Source organism: Pollachius pollachius, assembly GCF_949987615.1.
Source record: "Pollachius pollachius genome assembly, chromosome: 1".
NCBI lineage: Eukaryota > Metazoa > Chordata > Actinopteri > Gadiformes > Gadidae > Pollachius > Pollachius pollachius.
Window position 1 is genome coordinate 43,841,060 of NC_136934.1, and position 14,080 is coordinate 43,855,139.

General features: G+C 46.4%; 1 protein-coding gene across 1 annotated transcript; it reads right to left on the reverse strand.

Moving 5' to 3' along the window:
• Positions 1–258: 258 nt before the first annotated feature.
• Positions 259–11,168, reverse strand: xrcc1 (X-ray repair complementing defective repair in Chinese hamster cells 1). The gene is made up of 18 exons (XM_079729532.1): positions 10,927–11,168; positions 10,739–10,838; positions 10,380–10,472; positions 10,068–10,175; positions 9,536–9,694; positions 9,004–9,081; positions 8,792–8,912; positions 8,190–8,269; positions 7,022–7,241; positions 6,710–6,917; positions 6,346–6,462; positions 4,709–4,787; positions 4,310–4,400; positions 3,931–3,979; positions 1,663–1,787; positions 1,449–1,539; positions 914–989; positions 259–626 (listed from the first exon to the last, which is right to left on the reverse strand). Exons 2-18 carry the CDS (start codon positions 10,787–10,789, stop codon positions 519–521), a joined length of 1,854 nt encoding a protein of 617 aa, XP_079585658.1. The 5' UTR covers positions 10,790–10,838; positions 10,927–11,168; the 3' UTR covers positions 259–518.
• Positions 11,169–14,080: the final 2,912 nt, after the last annotated feature.

The window sequence follows — 14,080 nt, forward strand, 5'->3', positions numbered from 1 at the left end:
GTATTAATATTCTTAAAGTAGAGTCATTAAAATGGAGATCAGGCAGGGCAGGGAGGAAGGGGAGTCAGGCTATTACGAGGTAATTAAAGTCATGCTGCAGTCAGATAATAATCCAACTTAATATTCCCTTCCTTAGAACCCACCCTCCCCCTCCCAGACACACAAAGGAGAGAGGGAGCAGAAAGAGTTCAAGAGAGACAGAGGACGAGAGAGCTTTCTACCAGTGGTGTTGTGAGCAGGATCCGACTTGCCAGACAGATTAAGAATGAGGCCAATAAAATTAGAAAAGGCAATTTATTATCAAATACGGGTCGAAGAAAACAAGACACAGGCCAGCACTTGATATTCAGCTGACGAGACACACACTGAAATACCAAGTGACTACATGTTCCCAAAATATTTACTAAATAATTCAGCACGTTTGCTGAAAAAGTATTTAACAAGTTTAACTAAATGTTTCTACATTTAACAACACATACTGTAAACCACAAAACCGTGTGTGTGTGTGTGTGTGTGTGTCAGGGGACTACAGTGTAGGGCTGATAAGGCAGCATCTTCTGTCTGTCGTTGATGGCATAAATCCAGGAAGGTTTCACAATGTTCAGGTTGCCGTTCTCCATCAGTGCCTGAATGACAGACAGACAGGCAGTCAAAATGAGAGACAAACAGGCCGACAAAGAGGTACAATTTCATACTTTAATATTTTTCTCATATCTTCTATTTCTCAAGTTTAGATTGTTTCTTTCTGTTTGTTTAATTTAAACTTCTGAAAAATAAATGTTTATTTTGCCAATACTTTTATTTTTAGGTGGATTGAGAGGGGTAACGAGAAGTGGTAGAGAGATGTATGGAGACAGAGTTAGAGAGTGGTCGACAGACAGAGAGGTAGAGACATAAAGCAGTAGAGACTCACGTCTTCAAAAGAGTCCTGCCATCCTTCACTGGTCACAACAAACTGAACCTTCTGATCCATATAATCCTCCACCTGACTGCGCACACACACACACACACACACACACACACACACACACACACACACACACTTCTGAAACTCAAGTACAATTCTAAAAGCTGGTGTTCAAACCGAAGATATTTGTTCTACCAGAAGATATTTCTACAACCAAAAAGTATTGATACCCTTAGAGGGTATCTATATTGCCAGAAAGTATTCATACTACCAGAAGAAATTCATACTACCAGAAGGTATTTGTAGCAGAAGGTATGCATACTTATATATTTGTACCAGCAGAAGGTATGCATACTTTAATATGTATACCAGCAGAAGGTATGCACTTATATATTTGTACCAGCAGAAGGTATGCATACTTATATATTTGTACCAGCAGAAGGTATGCATACTTATATATTTGTACCAGCAGAAGGTATGCATACTTATATATTTGTACCAGCAGAAGGTATGCATACTTATATGTTTATACTCTTCTTACCCGTTAAAGGCCGCGATGTAGCGCAGCAGGAGCCGTCTCTCGTTGTTTGGGAATTTACCAAAGAGGAAAAACCTCTTCCCTGTCAGGTAATCTGGGGAAAACAGGAGAGAAGAGAGGAAGAAAGAGAAACATTGACAAGGCACTTTATGATTAGCCAATGGGGGTCGAAATGTACGAGCAGAGGTCAGGGATTGGCTCGAGGAGGGGGAATTACCAGGGAGCTCAGGTATTTGCTGATCTTGTTCCTCCTCTGCGTCCGTGTTCTCGTCAGTGGATCCTCCGTACGGGTCCTCCTCCTTTATCTTCTTCTCCCCTGCCTTTGGCTTGTCACTCGCCACCCTAACCAGAACACATTCACAGTCACATCCACCCTACCCAGAACACATTCAGTTACATCCACCCTACCTCCGCCCTACCCAGAACACATTCAGTTACATCCACCCTACCTCCGCCGTACCCAGAACACATTCAGTTACATCCACCCTACCTCCGCCCTACCCAGAACACATTCAGTCACATCCACCCTACCTCCGCCCTACCCAGAACACATTCACAGTCACATCCACCCTACCTCCGCCCTACCCAGAACACATTCAGTCACATCCACCCTACCTCCACCCTACCCAGAACACATTCAGTCACATCCACCCTACCTCCACCCTACCCAGAACACATTCAGTTACATCCACCCTACCTCCACCCTACCCAGAACACATTCAGTTACCATCCACCCTACCTTCGCCCTACCCAGAACACATTCAGTTACATCCACCCTACCTCCGCCCTACCCAGAACACATTCACAGTGACATCCACCCTACCTCCGCCCTACCCAGAACACATTCACAGTGACATCCACCCTACCTCCGCCCTACCCAGAACACATTCAGTTACATCCACCCTACCTCCGCCCTACCCAGAACACATTCAGTTACATCCACCCTACCTCCGCCGTACCCAGAACACATTCAGTTACATCCACCCTACCTCCGCCCTACCCAGAACACATTCAGTCACATCCACCCTACCTCCGCCCTACCCAGAACACATTCAGTTACATCCACCCTACCTCCGCCCTACCCAGAACACATTCACAGTGACATCCACCCTACCTCCGCCCTACCCAGAACACATTCACAGTGACATCCACCCTACCTCCGCCCTACCCAGAACACATTCACAGTTACATCCACCCTACCTCCGCCCTACCCAGAACACATTCACAGTTACCATCCACCCTACCTCCGCCCTACCCAGAACACATTCAGTTACATCCACCCTACCTCCGCCCTACCCAGAACACATTCAGTTACATCCACCCTACCTCCGCCCTACCCAGAACCCCACCTGAAGCACCCTGATTGGCCACACAAAAAAGGTCAGAAGTCTAGTCTTGATCTGCGTATGTGCTCTTATCTGTTTGCGTCCGCATGAAGCTGCATACCCTCTCTTTTAGGCATCTTTTTTAGCATCTTATAAAACAGGAGTTACAAAGTGATTTGTAGTGTCGTGCCTAGGCCCCATCACAGCTGTGCCAGTGTGGTATTGCACGACCTTGAGTAGGTTATAGCGTTTAACAACAGTTCCACGGCATTGAACAATTTAACAATACAAGGTGAAGTACAGCCAAAAACTCCACTGGGGACTAGCTTGGTTCTCAGGTGTTGGGTTCTGGAAGTGTATCAATCTGCAGGTGTTTGGTTTTGTGGCTGTTTGGTTCTAAGGTGTTTGGTACTGTGGGTGTTTGGTTCGCTAGGGTAAGGTTTTGCAGTAGATTTGTTCATTGGGTGTTTGTTCTGTAGTGGTTGGGTCTTAAATACTGCAGGCGTTTGGGTCTCTCTGTGTTTGGGTGTGTAGTGAGGCAAGAAGGTGAAGCAGTGCCATTTGTCCATTATACACAGTATTGTTACGCTTGCTGGTTTTAATATGGGGATGTTTTGATCATTTGACTATCCGAACAGACACAAGTACGCACGAACACACCAGACAGCCCAGACCAGGACCCCAAATGGCTGGCTACTGATTGCTCATTTATTATTGATGAACAGTTATTAGTTCATCAATTAGTTATTAGTTCAAAACTTCTTATATAGACTTCGGCAAACTTTTCAACAACTTAAACATATGGCTTTTCTGGATTGGAACAGCCACCATCTTTGGTCTGTTTTAGCCCAACATGAAGTCTCACTAGCCGACCTCCCAGTAGAAATACAGAATATAGTAAAGAATAGTCAATAGACAGCTGGCCGGGTAGAGAGGGAGACGGATAGAAAGGGAGACAGATGGAAAGGGAGACAGATAGAGAGGGAGACAGATAGAGAGGGAGACAGATAGAGAGGGAGACAGATAGAGAGGGAGAAGGATAGAGAGGGAGACAGAGGGAGAGAATGGCAAGGTAGACAGGTAGAGAGAGAGACAGATAGAGGGGGAGACTGGTAGAGAAGTAGAGAGGTAGACAGGCAGATACGGGAACAGGTAGTTACCTCTGAAGTTCATCCTCTGTATCCATGGCAGAATCCTCATCACGGGCTCCTAGGAAACCAAACAGCTCATGAGTCAACAGAGAGTGAGGGTTGTTGGTTCTAATCGAGTACTCATCTTTAATCTCAACAATTAAGGATAGGAGTGCTGTGTGTGTGTGTGTGGACCAAACGTGGTATTATAATAATGTTATGTTGTAGTAGAATGCTGCAAGCATAACGTTGTAATATGGTATTATAATGAGGTAATGTAGTAGGAAGATGTAATATGGTAGTATAATGAGGTAATGTAGTAGAATTATGTAATATGGTAGTATAATGAGGTAATGTTGGTAACAATGATGTAGTCTGGTTGTATGATAAAGTAATCTCGGGGTCTGACCTTCCTCTATGTCGGTGGATGCTCCATACTCGTCTTCCTCGATCTTGATGGTCTTCCTGGGTGTGGCCTGTCTCACTGGCTTCTGGGGGGTCTGACAGTGACGGAATAATTTAGCATTACGTCATATGTAGAATATCGTCTATCTCTCTATCCATCCATCCGCTTCCTTCTTCTTGAAATCTCTACAGCAGAAGGGAGGACAGCACCACCACTAGCACGACATCACACATTTTAACATGACACGGCTTACATTAGCGGCATTCATTCAACACGGGATGACGGTCACTACTAAAACACCTGCATGTAATTAGATTACAGACAAACAGCTGGACCGTATTTTGATCACGTTACAGGGCGAGGGAAGATGTTATAACAAGAACCCTGTGATTCAAAGGTTACCCGCCGTGTCAACTGCTCGTCCTCGCTGTCCTTCCCCGTCTCACTCCCTGAGCTGTCCTCCGCTCCGTCCATCAGATACCTGAACACAAGCAGTGACGGATTGACTATATCGAAGAATATCACGTTTGTATTAAACAACTGCAGGTAGTTTGGATTAGAATGTAAGGAGGGGGAGAGGAGGGAGGACAGAGGAGGAGACGGGGAGGGACAAGGACACTAGGAGAGGACAGAAGTAGGGGAGATAAGGAGTGACCAGAAGCGAGGTGGAAAGAAGGAGATAAGGACACTAGGAGAGGATAGAAGGACAGAAGAACTCCTGGAGAAGATAATAGGTAGGAGAGTAGATGGAGGCTTTTTTGAGCTGGGAGGACAGAAGGAGATGAGTACACCTAGAGAGGAGATAAGGGGATTAGAGGCAGGCTGTATTCAGCTCAGAGGACAGAAGGTAAAGAGACCAGGACACGAGGAGAGGAGATGAGATGACAGTAGACTGAGGCTTTGTTGAGCTAAGAAGACAGAAGTAGACAACAGAAAGGCAATGAGGAGATAAGGGAACAAGGAGGGAGACAAGGGGAGGACAGTAGATACAGGCCGCAAACAGGGCCTGAGAGGAATATGGCTTCCAGAGGAGAGACCATAGAGTAATGATTATGTTCTCCACAATGCAGAGAACATTTCTGAGGTGCTTGGCTTAGAAAGCCGGCAAACATACAAATGAATATGAACCAAGCCAGCACTCTGCATATCAATGCTAAATGACCTAGTGTGCATGTGCGTGTGTGTGTGTCTGTTTTGTGTGTGTTTGAGTACTTGTCATCAAAGTAAGTGGTGGTTTTAATTACCCATAGCAGATGCACCTTTTAAACACAGAGTATCATCAAAGCTGCCCTCCCTACTCACTGTATAATACATGCTCTGGGAGAACGGGAAGTAGGAAGAGGAGGAGGAGGAGAAGGAGGAGGAGAATGGGAGTGGGAAGAGAGGAGGGGGAGGAAGAGGAGCCGTAAACAATTGTTGTACCCAAAACAGTTTGAAGGTTGTAGATTAGCTTTCTCGGAGTATCGATTGAGATTTTTGCCACAAGCGGAGGAAACAATCCATGTTTGACATATTGAGGGTGGGATTGCAATGGCCCCATCGCACCAGTCTGTGGGAACCGTTTGACTTCTCTCCAAACTAGCAGCGTACCCCCACCCTACGACCCAACACACGATAGACCCCCCCCCCCCCCCCCCCCCCCCCCCCGCTTCAGAGAACAGAGGCTGATAGGAGGCACCCGACGGCCGGATAAACATGACAACTGCACCGCCGGGAGAAGTGCCGACGTGGCACAGCTAGTCAGACAACACCCAGGAGGTGGAAGTGGCTTTTGTTCAAAGTACTGGCGCCACTACCAAATAGTGCAGCAAGTGCACGTTTCTGAAATACCTGGCAGAGAGAGAGTATAGAGAAGGGGTTCCTGAACACTTTCATTTTGGGACCCAAAGACAATCTCAGTGTGTTTGTGGGAGCCAACCTACCACACAGTCAGCAGACTCCGAATTTTGGCGAGCTCTCGAGTTCTCTGAGGGACCCTTTTGGGGTTAAGACACTTGTGAACAGTATGTAACAGTGTGCCTGTCTCCAGATGTTCCTACCTCTTATAGGAGATGCTGCACTTCCTCTTGTGGCAGTCCAGCACCCACTCCTTCCTCACGATCAGACCGCCCGCTGACTTTACCTGGCTGTACTTGGGCGTGTTGGCAAAGGCACAGCTGGAAAGACAGAAGGAGTATGGTTAAATAGAGAGAGACAGACACTGGAAACACCAGACTGATAAGGACCCTCAATTGTATCGTTAATGGATGCGTGTGCACTTCGGTGCGATAGGTACAAGCCCGCAGCTATCCTGGAAAGTATGTCGGAGCTTACGCGGGGAGGCTGTTTGCCTACATGAGCGTAAGCCTACATGGGTGTTAGCTTCATGAGGTAGGTGCAAGATCGACCTGAGTGTAAGCCTACATGAGATGGGTGGTGTCTGAGGCCCAGTCGGGCCGGTACTTGGCCCCCAGGGCCACGGCTTTGTCCCTCAGCTCCGCTCTGAAGGGGTTCTGGAAGCCGCTGAGGACGAACACCACGCCCTGTAGGACCTGGTTCAGAGGAACAGGGTCAGACCCTGACGGTCGGGACCCGCCCTCCCAACGACGAGAGTCCACCTTCTGAGTGGAGGCTGGAGGGAGAGAGTTATAGAAGAAGAGAGAGGAAATTGACCAATTGAAGAAGAGGAGTGTGTGCACGCATGTGCGTGTGTACGTCTGGTGTGTGTGTGGGTACCTTTACTGCTGCTGCTGCTGCTTGGGGCGGCTGGGCTGGCCTTGGCTCTAGGGGTTGGCGTGGTGGTCTTGGGTGTGGCTTTAGGGGTGGGGTTCTTGGTGGCGGCTTTAGGGGTGGGGGGCTTCCTCTCTGGAGACCCCGGGGGGGTGGCTTTAGTGGATGGTGAGGCGGCCGGGGCATCCCGTCGCTCTTTGCTGAACTCAAACTTCTTCTTCACAGCCTGTTGAAAGGAGAGCACTGTAACCACCAAGGACCTCGAGGGCTGATCCTATAACAACTGTACCTGAGGGGGATGTGAACCTACAACAACTGTACCTGAGGGGGATGTGAACCTACAACAACTGTACCTGAGGGGGATGTGAACCTACAACAACTGTACCTGAGGGGGATGTGAACCTATAACAACTACCTGAGGGGGATGTGAACCTATAACAACTACCTGAGGGGGATGTGAACCTATAACAACTACCTGAGGGGGATGTGAACCTACAACAACTGTACCTGAGGGGGATGTGAACCTATAACAACTGTACCTGAGGGGGATGTGAACCTACAACAACTGTATCTGAGGGGGATGTGAACCTATAACAACTACCTGAGGGGGATGTGAACCTATAACAACTGTACCTGAGGGGGATGTGAACCTATAACAACTACCTGAGGGGGATGTGAACCTATAACAACTGTACCTGAGGGGGATGTGAACCTATAACAACTACCTGAGGGGGATGTGAACCTACAACAACTGTACCTGAGGGGGCTGTGAACCTATAACAACTACCTGAGGGGGATGTGAACCTACAACAACTGTACCTGAGGGGGATGTGAACCTATAACAACTGTACCTGAGGGGGCTGTGAACCTACAACAACTGTACCTGAGGGGGATGTGAACCTATAACAACTGTATCTGAGGGGGATGTGAACCTATAACAACTACCTGAGGGGGATGTGAACCTATAACAACTGTACCCGAGGGGGATGTGAACCTATAACAACTGTACCCGAGGGGGATGTGAACCTATAACAACTACCTGAAGGGAGATGTGACCCTATAACAGCCTGTACCTTAATGGAGATGTGACCCTTTAGCAGACTGTACCTTCAGGGGGGATGTAACCCTATAGCAGACTTACTTAAGGGGGATGCGACTCTATAACAGACTTTACCTGAGGGAACTTTGATGGCTGTGATCCTCCAGTCTGCAACGCTGCAGCCGCATAGCTCCACTTATCATTTTGAGGAGAAACTAGGAGAGAGAGGCGGAGGCATCAATAAAGAACTATTAACAATCAGGTATTATTTATAGGTTTATTTATAGTTGAAATTAATTGAGGGGGTACACCCTGAGGGGGGTGGTTTATCTTTAGGGACATGGCTAGGTTTACCTCCAGGGGCGTGGTTATCCTAGGCGCGCCCTTGAGGATGGGGGCTGGGATTACCTAGAGGGGGCTGGTTTTACCTAGAGGGGGCTGGGATTACCTAGAGGGGGCTGGTTTTACCTAGAGGGGGCTGGGATTACCTAGAGGGGGCTGGGATTACCTAGAGGGGGCTGGTTTTACCTAGAGAGGGCTGGGATTACCTAGAGGGGGCTGGGATTACCTAGAGGGGGCTAGTTTCACAGGGGCAGTGTAGGGTAGGTTTAGCTTTAGGGTGGTGACTAAGGTTTTTGTGATCTGGTTTATCTTTAAGGGGCGTGGCTTGTCTTTAAAGTATGGTTTCCCTTTGGGGATGAGGCGAGGTGTAGCTTTAAGGGTGTGGCTGGGTTTACCTTTAGGGGCGGGGCTAGGCTTAGTGTTCTCCCGGTTGAAGAAAAGACTGCCGGGCTGCAGACTGGTGCTAGCGGGGGGAGACTCATCTTTCAGACGGAACTGACCCAACTTAGTCAGCTTCTAGATACACAGAGAGACAGAGAGGAGGATGTCGAACACAGACGAAGGATCTCCAGTAATGTGCAGACTGAGAACAAGGCGGGCTTCATACCGGGGGGGTGGAGGTCGGAGGGTCATTCTTGTCTGGCGGGGAGTACAACTTGACAAAGGCCACGCCATATGCAATATTCTGCAAAACACACACACATGTGTAGGTTTATAGTCCTATAGTTAGGTTAACGGCCCTGTTGTGAGGTGAATAGTCTGGTGCTAAAGTTAGGTTTTGATCCAATAGTAAAAATGTGGCTTTAAAGTCTGGTGGTAAAGTTAGTTGTATAGCCCTGTAATAAAGTAAGGTTTATAAACTGGTAGTAAAGTTAGCTTAATAGTATTTTATTAACATCATGTTTGAAGACTGGTAGCAAAGTTAGGTGTATAGTGCTGTAAAGAAGTAAGGTTTATAAGCTGTAGTAAGTTTGGCATAAGGTCCTGTAGTAAAATTAGGTTTATAGCCCTGAAATTAATTTAGAGTCAACGTCCTGTAGTAAAGATCGGAAAATAGTCAGGTAGTAAGGTTAGATATACAGTCTGGAGGTCCATTTAGGTTTAATGTCTGGTATTAAAGCCAGGTTCATGGGTCCTACCTTACTGTAGGGCTGGCTGCACACGATTTTGACCCGGTCCCACTTCTCCTGGGCAGGGGTCTTCTGCAGCTTGCTGGGCCCAAAGAAGCGGACACGGCCGGCGTTGGTGTTGTTCCTGCTCTCTGTAGGGGACATGAAGGAGGAGGTGACAAGCAAAACCTGAAAGAAAGCACACCACAGAGTTAGCATTTTAGTCTGTAGCATAACGCTAACTTATAGCATGAGTTTTCATTCAAATGCATGCATACGGAAACCTCAGGTTTAAGCATTCGACTATGAGATTGTTCATGTCAACATTTACATTTACATTTAGCTGTCGAGTTCTAAGTCCTTACAAGTTTAAAAGAAATTGGCCATTAAACATAAATTCCTCCACTTTTCAAGTATTATTTGTTTTATATGGAAGGAGAAGCATACTTAAAGCCTTTCCTGAGATCATAGGCCATAATGACATAGCTATTTTCAGGTAAATGTTCAGGTATGGAGTTGCCAGTTCCATATAGGTTCTATTATGGTATATTGACAGCAGTACCTCATAGTCCTGGTCCCTGGTTGAAGAGGAGTTCCCCACCAGGACTTCTATAAAAGCAGATCCCTCGTTTCCAATGTCGATGCTGTGAATCTGATCCTCCTTCTCAAGCTGAGAGGAGAGGAGGTATTCCAAATGTAAAAACACGTTCACATTCAGTCGTAAAATACTATTACCCAACCAACGGAAAAAAAACATGTACAGGAAGTCTGATGAGTTAATTATACATAATTCGGAGTCTGTGGGAAAAACATTTCCTGCCATTCACATGTAACTTGAGTTTAATAACAGTAAATTAGGTATATTATTATTCACCTGTAGAATGACGGAGGTCTGCTTCTCTCCGGGACGCGCAGCTTTCCACTTCCGATACGTGTCGGAGCTCAGAAGGTTGTCCGCCTTGTGTGTCTGTTATGATATTAAATATGAAGATTTATCGTGTTTTATTAAATATGATGAATCGTGTTTGATACCAGAGGTTAAACCTCATTTAAGTATCATATTATTGTATTACCACACTGATGACAACAGCCAGCACAGCCAACACAACATACTGCTGACAAGGACCTCAGTAAACAATGATTTCTGTTGCTGGCCTCCCAGTCTTAGAGTAACTTAGAGTAAATGTAGCTTTGTGTGTAGGTTAAAGTTAACGGAGTCTAAAGATAACTTACAGAGTCTTCGCTACTGCAGGAGACGACATGTTTCATTTTGATCTCCGGCATGTTGCCAACGAGTCCAGTTCTTTGGTAGAAAAAAGTACTTCTGGGCGTACTATATAGACAAGACGCGGATGTAATGTTTGAGCAAAGAATTGTTTCAGTTAGGTTAATACAACTCCCGGCAGCAGTGTATAACTTACCTACACTGATATAACAAGTAAGACAATACTTGGCTAATGGGATAGCCTGCGAGCACACAATAGAGTACTTTCTTCTACTTTAGGATATGAATAACTTCATTATTTCTGGCCATATCATGTCAGATTATCGCTCTATGCTCATAGTCTACGTTTTAAGTGACGCATAGACTATATAAACAGGATGAACGCTAGAATACCAAATTCAATATCAAAATGAAAATAATGCAATACGGAGTTTCGCACCGGATACTGGACGGGTTTTAAGACGTCACATCCGGAGATCTGCGCATTTTCAGCCAATTGGATTTGCGCATTCTCAACCATGTAGACGTATAATGTTCATAGTTATCATAAAATATTATTGTGGTTATCACATAAACATATTCACATGCGAAATAAGGGACTTTTAAGTGTTTTATTTGATGTAACCTCTATAATGATTTTAAAAGAAATATAGAAATGTACAACACCTCACAACGACCACATGGCTAGTTCATGTCAGGGACAGACGACCCTCACAACAAATGGTCAGGGGAAATAAAAAATAATCATCCGTTGAAATGTTAAGATAAAGTGAGTTTTTCTGATACCACAAAGGGGAGGATGCTACCATGAAAGCCTGATGATGACTCATATCAAGAGGTGGCGTCGTCTTTGAATATACAATAAAAAACAGAATTGTTTTAATTTCTCTTTATGTTACATGTTGTCCTTTAATCAAATTACACACATATGGATGTGTGAAGTGTCAGAGGATCTCAACGTAGATGGCCGTCTCCGTTTCCTCCCTGCTGCTCGTCTCTCTTCGTGTCGCTCTATCTCTTCTTCCTCTCTCTCTTCTTGCTCGCATGCGCCTCTCTCCTCCTCTTCTCCCTATCGGCCGAGTCTGAAAAAAATGAACGGATCCAAAATGGTGTTAGTAGTATTACTGTTCTCTAATACTGTGCTGTAGCAGTACTGTAGTAATACCTTTCTATAGTACTGTTCTGTAGTGCCAAAGTCGTAATACTGTTCTATAGCACGGCTCTGTACTACAGTACAGAGTACTGTACCACAGTTTACACCAGAGAAGAAGAGGGCGAGGCCTGTTACCTGATTGGTGCGTACAAAGAGGGGCGTGGAGTTCTGGTAAACCAGTTGATAGCTGCCGTTGGAATAGACATGTGTCACCTCGGTGCAGTTGATATAGAGCGGAGTCTTTACTGCCATGTCCCTGAGGTATGCACCGCGGTGTCTGTTCAACACACGCCTGATCACACAAAACACAATCACACGCACACATGCACACATGCACACACGTGCACAGATGCACGCAAACACACAAAGGGACACACAGACAGATTTACTTAGACTTTGACACATTTAAAAACTTGATTCTGCTCTGTTATGTATACAGGAGCATAACGTTGCCCATTGAGCCTTGTAAGGTCTGGTTTTATTCCTGAAACATGACTCCTCATGATTTCAAAACCACCAAACCAACGTGATGTTTTGTACTACTGAAGAGTTACTCTGCATTGGGTTCCCCCACGAATTTGAACCAAGAGTGCCGTATAGGTCAATGAAGCCCATCCTATGTGGGGTAGGACTGAGCCGGTGGGCTGGCTGGGGGTCATGGAGGCGTCGTACCGTACTCTCTTGCGTCGTCGGCAGCAGTACAGCAGCAGCAGAGATGAGGTGCACGCAGGGACACAGACCGCTACTACCGCCACAAGCCACCAGGGAGAGCTCACTGAATAAACACAGCAGACAGGATCACACACACACACACACACACACACATATTCTGACACAGACATAGGTACCCACATACACACCCACACAGACACACGCACACACACACACACACACACACACACACAAAATACACACAGACATTTACACATTCATATACAAACACTCACCTGCACGAACAAACACACACACATACACACACACACGCACGCACACACACACACACACACACACACACACACACACACACACACACACACACACTTACCGACCCACAGATACACGTATACACCCACATATAAACAAAATACACACAGACATATACAAATATATATACGAACACACACTAACCTCCACATACACACAAACAACAAACACAAGATTAACAAAAAGATTATCATTATGATTAGTATTATTATATTATTATGAACCTTCTCCGGGCTGCATGAGGGTCAGCGAGTCATCTCCCAGCTGGTTCTCTGCCAGACACGTGACCCTTTGCCGTCCGTCCATCCGCCAGCGCAGCCATGACCTCACTTTACTCGAGTCCCCCTCCACCGACACGTTGTACCCACCAGAGGGCACACTCCCGTTCACACTCCACCTCACCGCAGCCCGCGGGTTCGAGTTCACGATACAGACACATGTGACCTCAAACTCCGCGAGCAAACAGGACGAGAGCGGACGCAGGATGAGTGGTTTGTCTGGTAAAGAAAGAGAAAAAGAACGACAAGATAGTGAATAATCGTTATTAACCAGCGGTCTATGGTGGAACTAGCTTCAAAAGTGTGTTGTCAATCATCGGCATCTGTTTAATGCTGTTATTTTAGACTTGTGACCAATAATCCATGTAATAGCCTTATAATTACGCAAACAATAAACCTACATAAAATATTATCATTATCACCTCTCTATACTAAACATCCAAACATCACTTATTTTGTCAAACTGGAAAGGCCCGAATGAAGAGGGCTCTTATTTTGCCAAATGGGAGGATAGAAAAGGTCTAGTTTTTTGACCAAAGTATTACATTGAATGTCCAACGGTGTGGGCTGGGAATCCCCTCGGCCAATCAGGTTGTGAGCCGAGCAGCGGACCAGCATGCCTCTGGTTGCGTTGTAGATGCGTGCGGCGTGCGTGTGCGCTTCGAGGGCCACGGTGTGACCGTGCAATACGTAGGTCCAGCGGTAGGTGGTGACAGGGGGGTCGGCCTTACACGCACACTCCAGCAGCACGCTGCCCCCCTCATGCACCACCAGGGAGCGCACCTCCACCCTCACCTCCCTGGGAGCGACTGGAGAAACACGTGGGATGGGGGTGGGGGGGGGGGGGGGGGGGGGGGAAAGTAGTAACGGAAGGTGAACTAAACCGAAGCAGAGAACACTAACGGAGGGTGAACCAAATTTGGAGCAGGATGTCA